General features: G+C 46.2%; 1 protein-coding gene across 1 annotated transcript in view; it reads right to left on the minus strand.

Annotated features, from left to right (window-relative positions):
• The window catches only part of TTC9 (tetratricopeptide repeat domain 9), a 33,464-nt gene extending 10,214 nt beyond the window's left edge, over nucleotides 1–23,250 (minus strand). The window contains exon 1 of the mRNA XM_021679754.2: nucleotides 22,842–23,250. Within this exon, the coding sequence (XP_021535429.1) occupies nucleotides 22,842–23,250 (409 nt within the window). The remainder of the gene's footprint in view (nucleotides 1–22,841) is intronic.

A 23,250-nucleotide genomic window follows, 5' to 3' on the forward strand; every position in this document is an offset into this window, starting at 1 on the left:
AAGTCACTCAACTAGGAGGTGGTAGAATTATGATATCCACCCACTTCTGCCAGGATCTCCAGACTGTGCTCTTGACCATGGGTCTCTGTGGGTCTGTGTTTGAAGCCTTCCAAAACCCATGTAACCCCCGGTAAAAGCCACATCGCCTGTGTAAACTACCTTTCTCTGTGTTCCAGGGTCAACAAGGCAAAAAGCAATGCCTAACTTCACTGGGCACTGTTCAGGGCACAGGATCAGTGGTGAACCAAACACTCCATTCCATCCTGGAACTAATGGGCTGGTGGGGAAGGCAGACGTTCCATTATCTTGAGTACTCCCAAATGCCAAGACTGAGAAGAAGGGAAGAGAGGGAGCACACTGAGGGGGAGGGGCCCTCAACCAATATAAAGTATCATGGGAGGGCTTCATGGAAGAAGTGGTATTTAAGCGGGGCTCTGAAGACTGAGTGTTTCTCAACCTTAGCACTATAAACATTTTAGGCTGGATAACTTTTTGTCATAGAGGGATGCCCCGTGCATTGTATGATGTTTAGCAACATCCCTGACTTCTACCCACTAGATGCCAGTTGTGACAACCAAAAATACGTCTCCAGATATTGCAAAATATCCTGGGGGGGGGGGGGGGGGGGGGAGGTAAAATCCTCCCTGTTTGAGAACCAGTGATCTAGGTGGAAAGGAGGAAACGCCTTCTAGGCAGAAGCAACAGAGAAAGAGATCGAGAGAGGTGGAAGGGGGAGATTGACTTATTTGAGGAGTTTTGAGGAACTATGCCTGGCTGGAGCAGAGAGCCTGAAGGATAGGGTTAAAAGGAGGGAAGCTGGAAAAGCAAGAGGAAACCCGGACACCTAGACCCTTCTGGTCCCTGTTGAGGATCTGGGACTTTATTCTTAGTCACGCTGGGATGATGAAATGGTTTGACTAGGTTGATTCAAGTGGAGGCAGAAAGACAGGGGAGAAGGATCAGTTTAAGAGGCATCTAGGAGACAGAACTGACTAGCATTAGGGAACCTCTGAAATATTTTCCCTCTGCTGTTATATTCATGTGCTTAGAGCCCTTCATCCAGGAGGGCTTAGACTGCCATTTTGGATTCACTGATGATTCAGAAATTCTTCCACGTTGTTGTAACCTGGTCTGTATTTGAATTAAGGTTTATAATATGACAGTCTATGTGCTCTGCTATATGGAATGGATCAATATTTTAAAGAGTACTAGGCTGGAAATCAGAGAGCTAGATTCTAGTCCCACCTTTGCCACTAGCCAACAGTATGAAAATCACTTTCCCTTACTGGGCCTCAGTTTCCTCTCTGTAAGAGGAGGGACCCTCACTTGGCTGAATAACCTCTACTCTCCATTTCAGTCTAACAGCCTGTGAATACAAATGTTGTCCACTTAATAGAAGGACGACACTGTTTCACTGGTTCCTCTTCAAAAGGAACTCTGTTCTCCCTACTACTTATTAGTGAGGCATTTTCTGTTGGGGATGACACTCAGAACTTGTAGGGCAGTGATCAAAAGGGCTTCTGTAAGACAACTTTCCATCTACATGGAGCCTTTTTTTTTTTTTTTTTTGCATAGAGATTGGGTTATGCGGTCTTCCCAAGGCCAGGCTCTGGGGCAAGATCTTCCCTTAAGGGAGTAAGCTCTGCCTCTGTCAGTCAGTTTCAGCAGAGGAGGCTGAGAACTCGGGAAGGCAGGTCTCATGATGGATGGAGAGGGAGCTTGTTCCCATCTGTGGCCTCGACTCTGGGTATATCTTTGGATTCAAAGATGCAGTCATTCGGTGGCAGAAGGGGTATGAAGGGGGGAGACATGTCCACAGTGGACATGAGAAGATGGGAAGAAAAAGGAAGCCCTTTTGAGAGAAATGTTATTAACCTTCTGGTCTCTGGGTCTTCTGACGTGTTTAAATAAATGCTACAGCTAAGCCATGGAGGATTCAGACAAGCTTCTAGTCATGGCGGGGAAGAAGTATTAGAGGAGAAAAGCCTTCCCCAAGCCAACAGTGGTGACAGAAGTGGTGGTAAATTTGGGGGACAAGAAGTGGGCTGTCAATGTCCAATCATCCTTGCACATGGAGATTCCCTCTTCCATGGTCAACCTTGGGTGGTTAGGGTATGTATGGTTTTATAAAATGAGCTGGCAGCCTTTCTTAGCTCCGCAAAGGGGTCTGTGGTGGGAAAAAGTTAAGAGAATCGGCAACTGAAAGAACCCCACTGCACAGTCATGCGCTCGGGACAGTGGAAATCCTATGTTGGATGTTCCCCAAAGCAACCACACTGAGACCTCAGGCTAAAACATGTCAGGTTCTACTGGCTCTGATGCCTGTCCTGTTTTTGTTTTTCCTGCTACATGCAAGGCATAGTGACTGCCTGGGCAAAGTGCCACTCGCTGGCATGAGATGAAAGGAAGCTGGATAAAGGGGGAAGAACAAGTTCATGCAGCCGTTGGTTTTCTTCTTACAACTGATTGGCTATAGTTGGCCCTTACCAGCTGCCCAGAAGGGAAGCATGGGCGGGATGGGAGGGAAGGAAAGACCAGACTGGGACCGGGAGTGAGGAGAAGGAGGTTGCCTCACTTTATGGGTTGAACTGTGTCCTTCCCAAAAGAGATGTTGACGTCCTCATCCTCAGTATCTTAGAATTTGATCCTATTTGGAGAAAGGGTCTTTGCAGAGGTCATGAAGTCAACATGAGGTCACTAGGATGGGCCCTAAATTCAATACAGCTGGTGTCTTTATAAAAAAGGAGAAATTGGGACACAGAGACAGACACACATAGGAAAGATGATGTGAAAAGACACAGGTCAAAGGTGGCCATCTACAAGCCAAGGAATCCCAGGCCACCAGAAGCTAGGAGAGAGGCATGGAACAGACTCACCCCCTCTCCCCCCGACATAGCTCGCAGAAGGAACCAACCCTCCCCATACCTTGACCTTGGACTCCTAGCCTCCAGAACCGTGACAACAGACTGCTAGCATTTTAAGGCACAGTTTGCAGTGCTTTATTACGGCAACCTTAGGAAACCCACACACCTTGCTGGTCATTCCTTTGAGAGGTGGGCTCGGGAAGTGGCTGTCACATTACTGGGGGAAAATTTCCCCAAAGGGAACAAAATTATTTGGTTTTCAGATTTATTTTAAGGGGCAATGGCATAGTAGTAAAGTGGATGGAGTTTGGATCTGGACAGAGGTGACACTGGGAATATTTAACAACTGGGACAGGTCATAGCCAACCAGACAGGCATATAGTATTGTGCCAGCTCTGGGGTGTCCTGGCTGAACATCAATCGCTGGATCTGGAGATACAGTCCTGGGCTGCAGTCCAAGCTCTGCCACCTACTAGACCAGGCCCTTGGGCGTATCACTTAATCTCCCTCGGCCTTACTCTTCTTGTGTATTAAGTGAAGATAGTAATACCTATTTTGTGGGAACTCTTGCGATGATAAAATGAGATAAAGTATGTTATATGTTTCACACAGTGCTGGGCACAGACACGGGTTCTCACAAATGCTAGCTCTTTAGGAAACCATTTGTCAAATATGGTTTCCCCAGCAACATGTACATTCACCAGAGAAAATTTCTATTTTGCGTCCTCCACACGGTATATGACACATACACAGAGCTAAAGCTTGATTTAAAGCAAATTTTCAAGAATAGGTCAGAGGCACTGTGGAGGGTGATTTAGAGGGTCTTGCTGTGGCAGAGAAATGGGAATGTGACCTGGGCAGTGAAATGATAGAGATTTTGCTTCTGAGGCTCCATGTCCAGGACTGCAATGACCCACCCCATTCCACCTTTCCACCGAAGCGCTGGTTTTCTCCTCTATGTACACAAATGCTTGCATTCGGAGTTCTGAAAACAACTCTCTTCTTTTGATTTCTCATTTTTGTTTCATGGTCGAGGGTGTAGACAAACTCACACTTGCTCCGAGTGTTTCCCAAACCTAGGTTCGATGCTTGGTTTTACCTGTTTTCCTTTCAAAGGTGTGTTTTCTCTATTGGGACCAGGTGGGTAGAGGCAGAGAACATTACAAAAGTAGCTTTGCAGCCAGAAAAGGGGGCTTCAAGGAAAGAATGGAGTGGGGCTCGGGGCCCTTCTCACTTACACACGAGCCAGCCTCTGAGTTAACAGGTGGTTCTACCCTCTACCCCTCTACACCCAAACAGCAAACGGTAGTACTGTCTGTGCCTTCTCCCTCGCTGCAAACGGATGAATGGGTTCCACAGTCAGCATCTGGCTGACAGCTTTAAGGATGGGGAGGGGATGGATCCAAAGTAGCTGAGCTCCTCTGGGGTCCTAATAATTCAGGAGAGCTAGGAGCTCTAAACGCCAGCGGTGGCAGGAAAATGAATAGGCCTGGTTCCTGACTCTATAGGGCTTTACAGAGTCTGGGAGGGAAGAGGAAAGTATTTTTAGCAGAGAAGTTGCTGGCCAGTTTCAGTGCCTCTGAGCTAGTTGGTTCAAGCCAGACAATGGCCCTGGCATTGGCATTCATGCATGTGTCCTTGGGTTAAAACACCTCACCCCTCTGGGTCTCAGCTTTCAAGTGCATAAACATAAAGATAATTATGGTTGCTATCTACCTTTTTCCTCAAGGCTTGCTGGCAGGACGAAAAAAGTCTGACATCTGATGAGAACCCTACAGACAAATGTTTCACATTAAATCACCCGTGGAAACTTGTTTAACGTGGAGATCCTAGACCCCATGCCCAATCTGCGATGCAGATTCCAAACGACTAGAGTGGAGCCCATTTTTAAGAAGTCCCCAGGGGACGCCTGCAGGGGGCCTTCACCTCCTGAGCTGGTACTTTATATTCTAGCATTCTGGATATATGTTTCTTAAGGACCACGCAGTTGGTTAAACTTTGAGAACCCAGGACAGCCGTGAGCAGCTCCAGGATTACCCACAAGGCCAAACAGGTCCCAGATGGCCAAGTCCTAGAGCTGGAAAAATCTGCACATGTGGGAAAACAATTGTTCTCCCACAGATGATCGGCTTGTGACGTTTTGGGTTTTTCTCTTCTTAGTGATTAGAGACTTCTCCCTGGAGAACAGGAGCCCAGGCCAGGGAAATGGGGAAACAGCAGAAGGCTGAGATGCTCCATGATGAGCTCAAGAGAATTAGTCCTGTAGGCAGTGTTCATCCATCCTTCCAGAAGGGTAATAAGAGTACGAGCAGATAACTTTTTTTAGGCATGAATGGGCCAGGCGTTATTCTAAGCATTAACTCATTTCATCTTGATAACAACCTAAGAGGTAGTTTTAGTATCTCGCCCATTTTCTAGATGGGGAAACTGAGGCCTAAGGAAGTTCAGTCACTTGCTCAGGGTCACAAAGTGACTAAGTGTTAGGGTCAGGATTTGAACCTAAGCCATCTGGAACCTGTGACTGTGCTCCTAAACATTATACACACTGCCCTCCTAGGATGCTCAGCTGCCTATAATGCATTTTAACTCATCTCCTTCAATGGGCAGATTGGAGGCATGAGTTCTGCTTCTCATGAGGCACAAGTGTGAGGCCCTGACAGTGCAAAACTGTGCTCACTTTACATGTATACTTCTCATCTGGAAGCTTCCCAGATGAGAAGCTTCTCTAGGACTCTCTACCCTACCTGTTTCTCTATATCAAAGAGGAAAACAAACAAAACCAAGTGCCAGGTTTCCACCAAGGCTCTTTTTTTTTTAAAGTTCTAAAACCACCAGCATCTCCAATTCCATCGAGAGTCTATGGTTATCCTAATAGGGCTGACATGATATGTCTCAGGTTTCTTCCTGAAACAACCCTTACCTGGGCTTGTGTTTGTAAAACTAACCCCCACAGCATGATTTTTAAATTGAAATTTTTGTTGAGATAACTGTAGATTCACATACAATCCCGAGAAATAATATAAGGAGCTCCCCTGTACCCTTCACCCAGTCTCCCCCAAATGGTAACATCTTATAAAACTATAGTGCCATATACTGACCATATGACCGACACTGATACAATCCACAGATTGATTTTTCCAGCTTTCCTTGTACTTACGTGTGTGTGTTTGGTTCTATACCATTTTATCACATATACAGATTCCTCCGTCTACCTCCAAAGTTAAGTGACAAAGCAGTTCCGTTACCACAAGCATCCCTCCCGTTGCCCTTTTAGAACTACATCCATGTCCCTCCTGTATCTCCAAGTCCTCTTTAACCCCTGACAACCACTAGTCTATTCTCCATTTCTAAAATTTTGTCATTTCAAAGTATTACGTAAAGGGAATCATACAGTGGGAAGCCTTTAGGAGCTGGCTTTTTTTCACTCCGCATAATCCCCTTGAGATGCATCCAAGTTGTTGCATGGATCAATAGTTTGTTCCTTGTACTGCTGAGTAGTACTCCACAGTATGGATGTAACCATCGTCTGACCATTCACCTGATGAAGGACATCTGGACTGTTCCTGGTTTTTTGGTTATTGTGAACAATGCTGCTATGAACAGTCACAGACAGCTTTCATTTCTATAGGACAAATGCCCAAGAATGCAATTCCTGGGTCATGAGGGAAAACATTCCATCTGTCATCATTTAGCATGGTGTTAGCTTGAGTTGTTTTGTAGATACTCTTTATTAAGATCAGGTAATTTCCTTCTATTTCTAACTTGCTGGGAAATTATTGTTTTTCTAGTACCTGATGGTAATGGTTTCATGTTGGGTGGTCTTTTTCAATGAGGTCAGATCTACAGGTGCAATCATCAAATTGACCCTTTAGTGTTCCAAAGAATAAAATTATTTTTCACAGCCACATACTCAGATCATGCCCATCACTGCAGTTATTCATGAAACATGTCTTCTTTGCCCTTCCAGACAAGCATCTGCAGGGCATCTTTTTGTTTGTTTTTTAAGTAGGCTCCACCATGGAGCCCAACGTGGGGCTTGCACCCATGACCTTGAGATCAAGACCTGAACTGAGATCAAGAGTCAGACATTTAACGGGCTGAGCCACCCAGGCACCCTTGTGTGGGGCATCTTTAAATCCCCACACAGCAAAATGGCATCCTTGTGGCTTGCACACATGGTATGCTCAATAAGTAGGAATACCTAGCATTTATATATTGTTTAACAACTCACTTGACCTTCATGATGACTGTGGGAAATAGGTATTATTAGCTCTGCTTCCAGAAGCTGAAGTTTAAGGAGGTTAAGTGACTTGCTAAGGCCATCTGACTTATAAGGAAAGAACCAGGGTTATCTAAACCCAAGTCCCATGTTGGTTCCACTCCAGCTGAGCTGGTGGTAAAGAGTGGAAACCTGGACTCCATGACCTCTAAAGGTCTCTTCTGAGTCCAAGGCACTGGGAAGCTCTAGCAGCAGGAAGACAGCAGTATCTATCCACACGAGACTTGCTCTGCCTGGCGCCCAGACAAGAGCTCTCCCTGCAACTGATGCCACGGCTCCCACTGGCAGGAGTCGTGTGACTCTGTCTAGTGGACTAAACCTCCTATGATTCCATTCACATTCACTTCTGACCTGCCTTTCCAATCCAGCACATGCTTGCATTTGAGTCACACAAACGCTGCCAACGGTCCTTTTGTTTGCTTTGTGTTAGCAACACTGTTTTTGGAGACGTCTGCTCTGCCTACCCTTTGAGTTCTTCATGTGGATATCCCCAGCGGTCAAGGGCTGCGTGAACAAGGGATGCTGCATCCCTCTCGCCATGGCCACACAGTGTTGGGCAGAGGCTCTTAGTAAACTTATTCGATAAAGATTCATTTATCATGGCCTGTGCCTGGGGCTTCGTAAGGAAAACGGAGAGTGCTGAAAAGATATCGGTATCTTCGAGGAGCTGATACTCTTCTTTTCCACCCTTTCTTGGCCAGCACTGAGATGGCAAAGTGGCAGGTGAGAGAGCCAAGGTGAAAACCCATCAAAAATCCTATACGTTGCAGGCTCATGTTGACAGTCCTTTAAGGGACATCAGAATCTGCTCCACCCAGAGTTGTAACACCAAAGCCTGAGGTCAGTTCAGGTTGTTGGTGCCTGTCACAGGCCACTGTTTGTGAGGGAAGCACCTGGGTGCTCTGGCAGCAGGCTTACAAGTTATCCACCCCCCCCAATCCCTGGTGGTCCCCTAACTCTCCCTCTTGACCTCATTATGATAGACGCAGAGAGGGAAGGGAGTAGTAGGAAGAAAGTAGGACAGGATTACTGCTTATTGGAGTCTACATTAACACTCCTTTGTTGGGTTGCAAGTGGAATTTGGCGGGGCCAGCTGGGCCATTGGGAATGTGATGATGAGTACATCCCAGCAACAGAAGAAACCCATTGTCCGAAATTAGCTTTATCTTGCTGGCTCTGGCCAAGCAAGACACATGTTCCTGCTTATTGGCAGGAATTCTGAGCCAGGATGAGGGGAAATCTCAGAAGCCAAAATCCCATCCTGTTCTCTTTTTGGACTTTAAAGAACGCTGTCCCTGGTCTGATCATCTCTCCAGCCACCCTTTCGTGACCCAGCAACATCTCTCCTATTCCTATGGCCTTTCCCACCATCCTTCCATGGCACCAGTGCAAACATCATGTCACCAGGTATTTTGGGGGATAAGTTAGTTACCAGGCACACATGTAACAGAAAGAGCACTTTTGTGGCTTCCCTGTGGCAGCACCATGGGTAATAGCCAAGTGTTGGAAATAACCAAAATATCCACCAGGAGGAGATTGCTTAAATAAATAATGGGACACAGGTACAATGGAACATGACACAGACATTGAAATCATGCTGAAGAAAAATACTTAGTGACATTGAAAAAATGTTTTTAGTGGAAAATATTGGTGGAAAAATAAAGGCGGTAAATGTTTGCGCAGTACAACCTGAATCTCGTGAAAAATAAATGTGTGTTTATATCAGGATGAAGAATTGTAATAGGAGGCATCATAGATCCTCTTAGGGAAGAAACTATCCTTTTTTAAAGAATACCCTCATCAACTGCTCTAGCAGGTAAGCTGAAACTTTGAGAGCAGTTGGAGGCAAACAAGGTAGAAAAAAAGATGAGCAAACTGCTCTGTGTTTGAAATGACCCGAATTTGAGAGTGGAAGAGCTTAAGAGACAGAGAAGGGCTGGAGGAGGGAAAAAAGAGTCTGAGAAGCATGGTACGTTGTTGGAAGCTGCCAAAAAAAGTTCAGCGGTCAATAAGAAACTCCTGGTAGTCTGCCAGCCAAATGAGTTTTAAGAAAAAGAATTTTGAAAATTCAGTTTTTGAGATGTTAACTCCTTGTGTATCCCATAACCTTCAGGAACTCTACAGCCCCAAGTGGTGGTACCAGGGGGTGTGAAAGGTAAGGGGCAACAAGGGGAAGCAGAAGCGCCCCCCCCCGGCAACCCCCCCGGGGGAGAGTGAGTGGCATCCTGGGGGGACCAGGGAAGGAGACCAGGGGGTCCTGGCGGTGGCCCCAGCACAAAGGACCCAAACTCGTTGTTTCCTAAATAAACTGGGGAAAGGTAGACCTTGAAGTGAGTTAGCTGATACATGTTTATATGGACACAGAAGAAAGACTGGAAGGAAATAAACCCCAACAGGAAAGAGTTGGCTGGATGGCTGGATGACAAGCGAGTTTTAGTTTCTCCTTTGAATTTCTTTTATTTGCAATATCTTCTACAGTTACAATGTCTTACTTCTGAAATTAGAAGACTGTGTTAAAAATCCCCTCCGCCTATTATGTCTTCAAAGAGAGCAGGGGTGGGACTCGGCATTAGAGGTGCAGAGAAGGCTGAAGCGTCTCCTGAGCAGAAAGTACAGCCTGTTCCCGGGGCCCCTGCCTTGGGAAGACCTGGAGACCTGAGAGGGCCCTGGGCATGGTGGCAAAGGTGCACCTGCAAGGACGAATTCATGAGGAGGGTCCAAGGGACACACCTGCTGGTGCTTTCGCTCTCAGGATGCCCAGGCGAGCCCAAGGCTTTCCTCATCCGACACCAGGGAGGAGCGCAGGAAGTTGGCACCACCAGCATGTGCACAACAGGGCAGGTGGGGCAGGCACGAGGCTGCCAGCCTCACGGCCTCTCCCTTGGATTTCTCCCTCTCACAGAGGCCTTGCCTTCCTCCATTGCCCCTTCCCACCAGGTGGCTTGCTTGCTTGTGAGGCTCCCCAGGGAACCCAACTGAACACACCAGGTAGGAAACACCCACACTGAAGGCTGTTGGGTTACACCTTGCTCACCTCCCCTGCCCTGGAGCCACTGACCACTCTTTTGTCCTCTTCTGTTTGCTCCCTTGCTTCCCCTATTCCCTCATAACCTCCTTTGCTGAGTCCTCGTTCCTCCCCTCTCACATACTTTCCTGTCTTAGCACCTCCGGGCGTGGGAGTTAGATTTACATAAACCATCATTTATGAAGTGTCTGTCGTGTGCCAGGCCCCGTGCTAGGCATGTGTGCATGTATCATTTCACGTCAATCACCATCACAGCCCTCTGTGGTGCGTGTTATTGCTCCCATTCTTTTTTTTTTTTTTAAAGATTTTATTTATTTATTTGAGAGAGAGAATGAGACAGAGAGCACGAGAGGGAAGAGGGTCAGAGGGAGAAGCAGACTCCCTGCCGAGCAGGGAGCCCGATGCGGGACTCGATCCCGGGACTCCAGGATCATGACCTGAGCCGAAGGCAGTCGCTTAACCAACTGAGCCACCCAGACGCCCTATTGCTCCCATTCTTTAATGGAAACAAGCTCAGAGAGATCAGGATCTGTCCGAGGTTAATGGCGGAGTCATTGGGAAGTCAGGATTCAAACCTACATCTGCTTATGCTAAGCAAATTCTCTCCCATTAGGCCACATTGCCCTGCAGGTGTTCTGCCTTTCTGTTCCTCTGTGTTCTCTTTCTTCCCTCCCATCCCCATTGGCAAACACAGGGGGACACCCCTTCTCAGTATCTAGGTGTCAGGGACGAGTCCACACACGTTCCCGATGACCCAGTGGCCTCCACAGCCTGAGGGTGCAGGCCCATTCAAGCAAGGAGCTTAGTTCTGACTCAGGGTGAGCAGTAGGCCCAGAATCACATCCCAAAATGCTTGGATCTGGCCCAGACTCCTGAGGGATCTTTAGCTTTGGGCCAAGGGTGGCAACTGTCTGAGACACTATAACCTAGCCAGCACCCATTGCCTGTAACTTTTGGCCTTGACCATCTTTCTTTCTTTCCTTTCTTTCTTTCTTTCCTTCCTTCCTTCCTTCCTCCCTTCCTTCCTTCCTTCCTCCCTTCCTTCTTCCTTCCTTCCTTCCTACCTTTCTTTCAAGATTTATTTATTTATTTTTAGAGAGAGAGTGAGGGGAGGGGCAGAGGGAGAGAGAGAATCTCAAGCAGACTCCGCAGTGAGCATGGAGCCCGATGGGCTCAATCTTACAACCCTGAGATCATGACCTGAGCCGAAACCAAGAGTCGGACACTTAACTGACTGAGCCGCCAGGAGCCTGGCAGTCTGTTTCTTAAAAATTTTTATTTTTTTTATCACCAGGACTTCCTGGCCTAGTATAACCAGCATTGCCACATCTCTGATGGTGAATGACTGCCTGCTCAGAATCAAAGTCTGAATTTTGGAATATCTGGAAAGATCTAGCAGTAATAGGTAATATTTGGTGACATCAATTTAGATTCCAGAAGCCCAGATAATATTTTTTTTAAAAGATTTTATTTATTTATTTGAGAGAGAGAGAATGAGAGAGAGCACATGAGAGGGGGGAGGGCCAGAGGGAGAAGCAGACTCCCCGCCGAGCAGGGAGCCCGATGCGGGACTCGATCCTGGGACTCCAGGATCATGACCTGAGCCGAAGGCAGTCGCTTAACCAACTGAGCCACCCAGGCGCCCCCAGATAATATTTTAAATAGGCTTCCAACTCTTGCCCTGGTATCTTTCAGAGACCCTCTGTCTGACTCGATCATCCTGGGAGGCTGTGAGGTTTTGGTTTACCCCCATATTTGCAAGGGTTGCCTTGGAAATCTTAGTTGGGATGTTTTAACGATTATTTGTCAGCACATACCAGTAAACTAGAATAAAAGAGAGCTTGTTTCTTGTCTCTTTCCTAAATCTGGCTGCTCCCAGAAAGAGAGGCTGGGGGAGCGGGTAGCTGGAAGGCCTTCAAAATCCTAGATAGTTCAGCCCTTGTGAAAGGACACTTGGAGGGTACGGACCCAACCCCCACTGCTTACATTTGGGGAAACTGAGGCTCAGAGTGATGTGACTTGTCCAAAGTCACAGGGCAAGTTAGCAGCAGACTCTGGACTAGAACCCCAGTTCGCACTACTCCCATGCCATGTTTTGAGGAGAACAGAGAAGGTTTAGATTTGGGCTATAAGGAGCCATGGCAAGTGCACTGTAAAGATTCCGTGAATAAGTGAGTTTCCTTCCCATGCTTGGGCAGCTGTATTCGAGATACCGATGGCCAGGATTTCCGAAATTCAGGGGCCAATAAGGATCTTGGGCACTGAATACATACGCCATCCCTTCCTCAACACCAGAGGCACATTGCTAATGTTCAGGACCAATTTATATCACAAGATCTGACTGAACTCTCTTCCCTGCCTCACTGGCAGATTCAAACTGTCACTAACATGCTACTGGGTCAGAGGGGCATTCTCCTACAGGGGGTTCCATGCTGTCAGGATCTAGCTCTGTGCGTGGATTCGGGTAGTAGGCACTGCAGAAAGGGGGATGAATCCTACTGTGGGATAGTAAGAGAAACTGGTGGGCTTGGGATAATTTTGCTCGACATCTACTGCCTGACAAGGCGAGACAAGACATAGCTAATATCCAGAATGGCACTAAAAATCATGTTTATAAGGTGGGTTTTCTTCAGGAAAATAAAAAGAAGAAAGCAAAACTACCCATGATTTCTCTAACAGATAACCCGGTCATCATTTTTCTTAAAAAATAAAAGCAATCATGCATATAGTTAGAAAAGTCAAATACTACCGAAAGATTTAAAATAAAAAACTTAAAAAAAGATATGAAGGAACCTTAAGTGCATATTGCTAAGAAAAAGAAGCCAATCTGAAAAGGCCACGTACTGTATGATTCCAACTCCATGACATTCTGGAAAAGGCAAAACTATGGAGACAGTAAAAAGATCAGGGGTTGCAGGGGTTGTGGGGTAGGGTGTAAGGATGAATAGGCAGAGCACAGAGGATTTTTTAGGACAGTAAAAACACTCTGTATGGTACCCTAATGGTGGATACATGTTATTATACATTTGTCCAAAGCCATCCGATGCACAACACCAACAGTGAACTCTAATGTGAACTACGGACTTCGGGTGATTACGATGTGTCAGCATAGGTTCATCATTTGTAACAAATGTCCCACTCTGGTGAGGGACGCTAATAATGGGGGAGGCTGTGCACATGTGGGGGCAGGGGCTCTATGAGAAATCTCTGTACTTTCCCCTCCATTTTGCTGTGAAAACTGCCCTACAGACAATAAAGTCTTAATAATTAAAAAAAAAAAAGTTAAAGTCTCTCTAATTCCTCTGCCCAGTTCCCTTTTCAAGTGAGGTTAACAGCTTCACTTGAATGATTTCAGATGATCTTCTTGCCAGAGATACGTTTATGCTAGTTTATATCTTTTCTTACACAGGGAATCATTAAACACTGTTCCGCATTCTGCCTTTTCATGTAATAACAGCTTTTGGAGACTGGTCTGTATCCACACACACAGAACTACCCCATTCTGTATAATGGCCACACAGTTCAGAAAGAATGGCATGAAGATAATCTTTCTGAAGAGCTGGAAAAGACCTTGGAGATCTTGGAATCCAACCCTAGTCTTTGTAAATAAGAAAACTGCAGCCCAAAAGAGAAGAGTCCTTGGCTCAAGGCACCAGCACGTGGAAAACTTGGAGTCCAAGTCCTTGTTCACCAAGTCATGCTTCCATTGTGTTCTCAAAGGTAGGGATGTCAGAAGAGAAGTGGGGAAATCTTAGCCTTCAGAGAACACCCCTAGCATTCTCCTCATTAGATGATTTTTTTTTAAGCACATGTTTTGTGTGTGTGTGTGGACTATGAAGCAACCAGCATTTAGGGGACTGTTTTAGTATGTGTGTTTGAAACAATATGGGAGAGTCAGTGTGGATAGATATTTAATACAGAAACCAGGCATCAAGGGAGTTTTCCTAGTGGATACTATCCAAGTATCGCTTTTATCCTAAAATTGTTAAAATTGGAGGTGAGCATTTTCCTCATTGGGTAGGTCCTCTATTTTTTTCCTCCTACATATCCCTACCCACTTAAAATGCTAATTTACACTTCCAATACTTTATACTTTAGGAAATACACTCACATTGCTCCTTGCCCTCACCCTGTGAGTCAAGCTGTCATGATTATACCCATTTAATAAGAGAGTAAAACCAAGGTCAGGGATGTTGTGAACAGATTAAGTTCCTGTATGGTGAATGTGCCACCAGCAATCATGTGAGTCCACCTCAGTTAGTGTCCCACTAGACACAGGGCCAGCTGGTCTCTTTGGTGCTGGTTTTGGGGATCCTTTGTTTTTGTTTCTTGAGAGATGAGGTTTTGGCCCACAAAGCCAGAACCCAGTACCAGCCAGTCATAAAAACACAAACTAAAACACAAATATTACTTTCCAGGATGTGAGGCGAGCAAATGTTCCACACGACCAGAATAATAATGTGTCCAACTTCATTTGGCACTAAAACTGAAACATGTTTTTCAATAATAGTATCACCACTCTGATGACATTAAAACTGACCAGGTCTAGAATAATGCATTTGGACAATTCCAGATGTTATTCATCTAGTGGGTCATTTTTTCTCATTGTGTCCACAAAGTAATTATTGAGACAGTAATGGCTAAAGTGAATTCCTGCTCTTAACACTTCCACTCAAATTTCTCAGGACCTCCTAACTGTAATTTGCATGCTCTGAAGCAAGGGGGACAGAAAAGAGGAGGAAGTATGGGTGGGGCTCCTGCAGCCTCTAGGCTCACTGGAAATTATGACTCACCAGATCCTCACACCTCTCTGTCCATACAAATTCAGGTCACCTTCCTAGTGACAAAAGGGGAAATTCTGACCTGGCTACAGAACGCAGGACACTTTCCTCTTAACCACCCAGAATGGTCAAGGAATTGGACTCCTAATCATACAAGGCACAATCACAGTAAAAGGATGTTTGACCTACAGAATATAAGAGTGGAGGAGGGGCAACTGAGTTGCCCTAAAAATGCCAAGGCTTGTCCTTGTTACAAGGGTGATGAGATATAGTCTATGAGATGAGATGTAGTCTATGTTGCCTCAAAGGGTAGATAGAATATGGATAGATCAGGGGCACCTGGGTGGCTCAGTTGTTTAGGCATCCAGCTTTTGATTTCAGCTCAGGTCATGATCTCAGGGTCATGAGATTGAGCCCCATGTTGGGCTTCCCACCCAGCATAGAGTCAGCTTGTCCCTCTCCCTCCCCTTCCCCGACCCCTGCACATGCTCACTCTCTCGCAAATAAATAAAATAAATAAATAAATAAAATATTTTTAAAAAAGAATATGGATGGATCAATAGAAATTTCAAGGAGGCAAATTTTAGCATTTAGGGAAGAAACTCCTAAAAATGGAGGCTGCAAGGTGAATGGTTAGGACTACAGGCTTTGGAATTACAGAGTGGTGATGAGAAATCCCAGCTTGCATATACTGCTATGTGACCACAAGTGAGCGACTTAACTGTTCCAAGCTTAAGTTTTCTGTCTCACAAAGTGAGATCAAATGAAATTATATATATTAAGTATATATATTTATAATATATGTATAAATCATATATAATTTTACATGTTCATATACATATATGTATTGTGTGTGTGTGTGTGTGTGTGTATATTTTTTTTTTTTCATCAAAGGCGGGGACCTTGTCCTTCATGTTTACTCCTGTATACTCAGGCCCCATGCCCAGGATCTAGTATATATTAAATGCACAATTAATATTAATGGAATGATTGCATTTACTGGATCTTTAATATGAGACAGCTGCTGGAATAAAGCATTTTCATTCATTTCTAACACATTCATGAAACATCAACTGGGTGCTAGGAACTGGGCTTGTCATGGTGCTTTATTGCCATTATTGTTACTATAATTATTATTATTATAGTTGTTGTTTTGTGGTGGTGGTTGTTAAATGGGTCACTTTAGGTGGTGGTGAGTACCTCTAATGTTGGAAGTGCCTAAGCCTATGCTAGATGCCAAGTTGGTAATGTTAACAAGGAAATTCACACACCTGTGTAAAGTTTGAGGTCACATCCAAATCTTAAATGTAATTTTGATTACATAACTCTCGAGACAGCTATTTAGCACCACTTCTCACTTTTGTTCTTTACACACAGAAACACCATGGAAAAGGAAACATTTGCCCCATGAGCTTCCTCCACGTAAACCTCATCTATAATTTGAGTGGTCTTTGAAAGTCTTTGAAAGGCAGAAAAGGAAGGGAAGATCCGCTTAGATACATTTCAACCTGAGATTCTTCTAGATCAAGTCAACCTTCCTTGGCACTACACATATTGCCTCCTTTTCAGAAATACTTGGGAACTGTTGGTTTGGGTCCTACTAGACATGGCATCATTTTATTACTGATATGAAAATGTATATGTACAAGAGAAAGGTAATGAGCTTTACATTGCTATGAATGATTTCAAGGCCACATGAATACCACCAGGAAGACTAAACTCCTTTCATTTTCGATAGCATTGTCTTTGGATTTTTAAGTCTGATACCACAGTTAGTGCCAGAGGTTTCTGCTATGTGTTTGGGCAGGACCAATTATCTTGGTGAAAATGGAAAACTCTGTTCTCAACTGAACCTCTGACTTCCCAAAGTCACCTGGGAATTAGGCACTTGATGGTTGGTAGGTTGAAACATTTGGTTTTCATCCTAGATATCTGGAGAAGGCACAGCTTGGGGGTAGGGTAAAAGAGAACAGCTCTAAGAAGGGAATGTCTCATCTGGAGGTCACTGCCAACTTGCAAAGCTCTGGGAGCAGCTTTTGGCTGCTCTAGATCTTGGCCTTCTGGTCCTCACAGCAGCTGAATCCCCTTGCCTTGGATGGGACACTTCCATGCATTGTGGCTGTAGGGACTCTGGCTGTAAGGCATCCTAAATAGTTTCTGGCCAAGATCCACCCAATTCATTTCCCTTGCAGGTAGACTAAGGACCTTCAGAATCTACTTTAGAAACTCAGTCCAAAGTCTACGTTCAGAATGTTCTTTCCTAGAAAGCATCCTACAAGTTTCAATTCTCACATCATTTCTTGGAAAATGATCTTAGAGGCCAGAGATTTATTGGCAAAGGTGTTGCCCAAGGAACAGCCTCAGATCAACAATGGCTTGGCCAGTCAAGCTCTCTCACCCAGACGGCAAGCTCTTGGCTGTGCATCTTAGCATGAAGCCCCTCTTCTTTCCCCTTCCTCTGACCAATTCTTATCCCCAAAACTTATCTTCTGGCTACTGGGTTACCAGTTGTCTCTAGACTTCATCTCCTTTTTACCACTCAGTTCTTGCATTTATAATTCATCCATCTTTATGCTTGGTTCTCTGGTTCCACATCCATTTCTGTTGAGTACCCTTTGTCTTAGAACCTGCCTCAGAGTCTTTATCTAATTTTGTCCCCCTTAGATGTATCTACCCGGTCAGCTTCTGGTATCCCATTAAGGGCGACTTCAAGGGTGGGTGGCTTATGCAGTCAGAAGGGCCCTGTATTTGATTTAATGCTCTGTTATTGCTTCCTCGAAATTTCTAACAATTTTATCTTTGGAGCTGTGTTTTGTAAGTGAAGTTTGATGGGATGATGGAGCACAAACATGAGCAGAGGAGAGAGGCACAACCATTCTTTGCAGCCCCAGTTGCATGTAGCATTCAGGATGCCCCATGAGCACAGAATTCGGTGGACCAACAGTGTGTGAGAATTCAGCAAGACCCAGCTTGAGTATAAGGTAAGACTATCAGGTCCGTAACTAAGTAAGCAGGCAGACATGCTGACAGTCCCAAGAGGCATGCTTCCCATTCAACCCAGAAATTGTTTCAAATACAGAAAGAAAGCAATAAGAAGCACAAATGACCTAAAGCCCCAACATCTCCTTTCTTACTTATGTTTCTACCTGGTACTAGCCAACCGCTTATGCTGCAAATGATGACATAGAAGGAAAGAGTAGGGTAAGAGTAGGGAATACTTCCTTTTCCTTTCCTTACTCAGTAGAAAGCCAAACTTGGTGGGAAATGCACACATAAAGAGTGTGTGGAAAGAAACGAAATAAAAACCATTGAGTTTGTTTTGTCAGCATTTCCACTGTTCTAGGAAGAATAAACTACATATGCATGTATAAGCTACAAAATGTGAATTGTGTAATTTATGTGAATTAACATACAAGGTAAGTGCTTTCCTATTTCCATTTAAAACTAGCATTACACAATATAAAGATGAACAGTAAAATTCATGCCAATAATTTAAAATAAAATTTTAATTTTCTTATACTGACATTAAATAGCAAATAAAAGCACCATGTCAAATCGAGAGAGAGAAAGAGATCATGAAAGAAAGGAAAAAAGCTTTATCTTTTAACACCTTTAATGATACTTCCCCCACACACTTTTTGAATAAGGAGCTCCCTATTTTCATTTGCACTGGGCTGCACAAATTATGTAGCCCTGTTCTGTGGCTTTAAGACATGTCCATCCCAGGCCTTTTCCCAGTGTGACCTCTCTAGGCCTTGTCATACCGCTGTCCTGGGGCTTTTTATAGGATCAGTGGATATTATCTGCCCCTTTGGTAAAATAAACAACAACAACAACAAATCTCTTAAATGTAGCTCTATGTGGATGGGGAAATGGGTAAAATGACATGGTAGGGGCTTAACCAAAGTCACAGGGTATGCCAGGGATAGAGGCACAAGCTGATCCTCATCTAGATCCAATGCCACAGCCTGTCGGCACTCATCTACACTGCGGGCATTTGAGTCTTGAATGTCATTTGAAAATCCCAACAAAGTCATTACATGTTGCACCCTTTTGATCACACCCAGCTGGGGCCACCACAGCCCCATAGGAATCATGTGGAGCAAAAGGCTCTGCCTTTCAAAAGATGCTGCACAAAACATTCCAAGGCCCCAGGGGAGTCCTGTGTCTTGTTCAAGGTCAACAGGAGTCAATCAACAGGCCAACACATGCTTCCTTCGCAGCTTTGGTAAGGATCAGAGTCCTACACCGCCCCAGGCAGGTCAGAATATCTTTTCAATCACTGTATCAAAGTCATTCAAAATTCTGAAAGGATGGGATGCTTCCCATATTTTTTTTTTTCCTTAAAGAATAAGACAGGTAAAATCAAGTCCAGGGGTCTTGCAGTACTGGCCAGATCCCTCCTAATCAGAGGACCTCCAAGCCAGAACAGACCACAACCATGGGCACTTTGACAACTGCCTGCACACGCTTCATGTGACCCCCTCAAGTCATCCAAATGAATTTTTAGACTAACATCTCTTAGCACATTGCACATTCTAGCTGCCCTCTTGCTATTCTCTTGGAGCCTTCCATGAAGAGTACCAGGGTCCACCAGACCTAGGTTTTTCCCAGAAGCCCCACAACAGCCTTTTGTGAGGTGCCGAGATGCCCTTAGCAACATGGCCTAATCCTCCGGGTACTTCTGGGCTAGTCCAAGTTCCTCCCAAACCTCAAACATCTCTCTCTATGGTCAGCTGTGTAGAAGGACAGATCTTTGAGAGCGCAAACATCTTCAGACTGCTCCCACCAGGAGCCGGCTGGGCTGCTCAGCCAGCACTGCAGCCCGGATGGAAGGCTCAGGGGCCTTTCTGCCAGAAAGAATGTGCAGCTGCGGTCTCCTTCCTATCAGCAGGCACAAGGGGGACAGGGTATCTTCTGGGCCACACTGCCCTGCTCTGGCTCTGACAACAGTGACAGCGGTCTTTTCTTCCCTTTCCATCAAGTGGCAGTCGTAAACGCTTAAAAATTTTATGTCGCAATGTCAAATAATCTTCACAAAAATATTTTAATGAAATGTAAAAATGCTTCTCATGTAATGGTAAGTGGGAATAAAAGCAGGATACAGGAGGTCCTGGCTTTGTAAACAGTTTACATTTATGTATGAAAAAAAAAAATACAGGGAGGAAATATATCACAAGGGATGTCTTTTGGTGGTGAGGTTAAGAGTAATTTTGCATTTTCTTCTTTAAACTTTTTTGTATTTTCTTTTTTTTTTTTTTTAAGATTTTTTATTTATTTGACAGAGAGAGACACAGCGAGAGAGAGAACACAAGCAGGGGGAGTGGGAGAGGGAGAAGCAGGCTTCCCACTGAGCAGGGAGCCGGATGCGGGGCTCGATCCCAGGACCCTGGGATCATGACCTGAGCCGAAGGCAGATGCTTAACGACTGAGCCACCCAGGCGCCCCTAAACTTTTTTGTATTTTCTAAAAGAAAATATACTTTAGAGGTACGTATTACTTTTGTAGTCCACAAGAAAGGATACTTTCTTATTAGCTAGGATTTCTTAGACATTAGTAACAGATTTTAAGCATTATCCCAAAGAAAACCAACATCAGTCTTCTCCTTCTCTAGGTGACTTCCAGGATCCCTTCTCCCAATTGAATTTTCTACACAGGATACAGATTTTGGCTTTGACAGGACTGCTCAGCTTGTAAGTACTCTTCTTTTCTCTCTCATTGAAACTTGAAAATACTTAGGAAGAGCCCTATCAGAGTTTTGAATTAAGGTCCCGCATTTCTTTCTCCTGGTTCCCAGGGCTCAGAGCTCCAAACAGAAGCCCACCTGAGACTAGATTCAGGGAGCCAGAGGCCTAGAGGACAGTGACTTTGTGCATCAAGGTGTGATGGCAAGAACATTGATTTTGGAGTTGAATGGCTCTGGAATCTCAGGGGTTTTTTTCTCTGCAATCTTATAGCAAGTTGTTTTAAAGGTTAAAAAGCGCATTGTATGTAGAGTGACTAGCACAGTGCACACAGTAAATTATTAATATGAAGAAGGGGTGAGCGCTGGAGAAGGCAGCAGAGGGGAGATCTGCTATTGCTACTCTCCATTCTCTCACCACTGAAGTTTTCCAAGCGCCTGCAGGGTGGGGGCGGGGGTCAGGAGCTGGCGGGATCTCAGCCCCGCCCTGACTGGGCTTGCCTGACCAAGGACACATCTTTGGTTTCACCAAGGAAATGTAACCACCTCTCGGGTAGGAGATAGGCAGTCCTAGCCACAGGCCAGCAGCCAAAAGCGTGGGGTGAGGGGCAACCCTAGAATGCCCATGGCTAAGACTAAATATAAGACTCCATTACCACTCTGAAATCACCGCATTAGTGATCCCGAGTGCCTCTTCCTCCACCCACGGCCACTCTGCCCTTTAACTATTCATCAGGCAGAAGCAAGTATGCCAGAGGCTTACGGGAAATAAAGAGAATCAAGCTGCAGTTATGATGGATTGAGATAGTCCATCTTTGCTACAGGACTACTTTACCTAGTGCCATTATTACTAGGACTGCTATGGGCACCACCATTTTTACAACTGCTACTAGTCTATTAATCCCTTACATTTGTAAACTATAATTTATAAAGTGGCTGGGTTTTGCCTGATTAAAGGTGATACTGGGCATGGCATTATGGGAACACAGAGTCAGTCTGGCACTAGACACCTCAAAGGGAACAGAGCAGAATTACTGATATATTTTTTTCCATCCCCCAACTTCCGGTGCCCAAAACACATTCACCCTCCCCAGGCCACACCCAGTCACTCTCCTGAAGCTCCTTTGCTCCAACTGTCCGGAGCTAGTTTAGGCAACTTCAAGGGTTAGGGACTAGGAGTAATGGCCTTTTATTTGGCCAGAGGAGCTGGACCGTGCCCAAATCCCACCAAACAGGGTGAGAGAGGAGTACAGAATGCCTCTCCAAATATAAGGCCATTGCGCCTGCCAACATCTCCCACCTTCCCGCAGGAAGGGCCTGGAACGACCCAAGCTCTTCCTTTTTTTAAAGAGACTTTAAATTTCCTGTGGCAAAGTTAAATTTTTAAAAATGCCTGACTTTGACCTAAATCCCCAAAGTGAACTCTGGAATGTATACCTCCCCTTCTCTGAGCTCTGCTGGGGCCCCCTTTTCCCTCAGGCCCCGCAGTCCGCTGGGAGAGGACCAATGCTAACGGAGCCAGGATGTGGCACACAGCTCAAGCCCAACCATGAACTAGCCTCCCTTTGAGATCGCTCTCTTCACCTGGCAACCGGGGGCCCCAGCAGAGCGCAGAGAGAAGAAGTGGCATTTTGGCATCCATTTTGCTCAAGATGCTGAAGGCATCGCGACAAACTGCCCTTTGCTACCGAGGCCACGGGAACTTGGGGCAGGAAGGACTTTACGCATCGGGATGCTGTCAGTTGAGGGCAAGGTGAGGGCGAGCTCTGGTGCCAATGATACCTGAGGAAAGCGGCCACTGGGCATGCGGTGGGTGCGGGTGCCCTCCCTGGGCGCTACTTCCCGCATTTGGACCCAGGTCCACTGGTGAGCAGTAGCAACAGCAATCGCCACCAGGCCAGCTGGGGCTCCTTCTGTCTGTCCAGTTATTTTTAGGTGAGATTTACGATGGATGAGGGGGAAGGGACACAGGATGACAACGAGTTTTGGGAGGTGTAATCCTAAAAGTCACTTTTTCCAAAGCGCCCCCCTCCCGGGTCCCCCTTCCCGGGGCAGCACGGTGCCAGCGGGGAAGTGGGCAGCGCGGGCGCGCCGCAGCGGTCGGCTGGGACCCGAGGGCCGGGGCGCCTCGCCGGGCGCCGGGCGGGGGGGCGGGGGGCGGGCGGGCAGGCAGGGGAGGAGGGGCCGGGCGCGGCGCGGCGCAGCTCACCTGCCAGGCTGTTGTAACAGTCGATCTCGATGGCTTCCACTGTCTTGCTCTGCTCCTCCGAGAGGCGGCCGGGGTTTGGGGCCCCGGGCGGGGAGGCCGCGCGCGAGTCCCGCTCCTGCTCCCCGGGGGCCGGCAGCAGCCCCTTCAGCTCCAACAACGCCCGGTGGTATTTGCCGATGGCTTCGCGGAATTTCTTGTCCTTGTAGCACTGCGCCCCTTGGCTCTTGAACTCGTGCGCCCGCCGGATGAACTCGGCGGGCTCGGCCGCCGCCCCAGCCTGGCCGCGCGCCGGGACCCCACCGCCGCCGCCGCCCGGGACGCACAGTGGCGGCGGCGGCCGCTGCGCCTCGCCGGCCGCGGGCGGGCTCGGGTTCCCCTTGGCCGCGGCCGCCGAGCCCTTCCTCTCCAT

The sequence above is a fragment of the Neomonachus schauinslandi genome, chromosome 9 (assembly GCF_002201575.2).
Source record: "Neomonachus schauinslandi chromosome 9, ASM220157v2, whole genome shotgun sequence".
Lineage (NCBI taxonomy): Eukaryota > Metazoa > Chordata > Mammalia > Carnivora > Phocidae > Neomonachus > Neomonachus schauinslandi.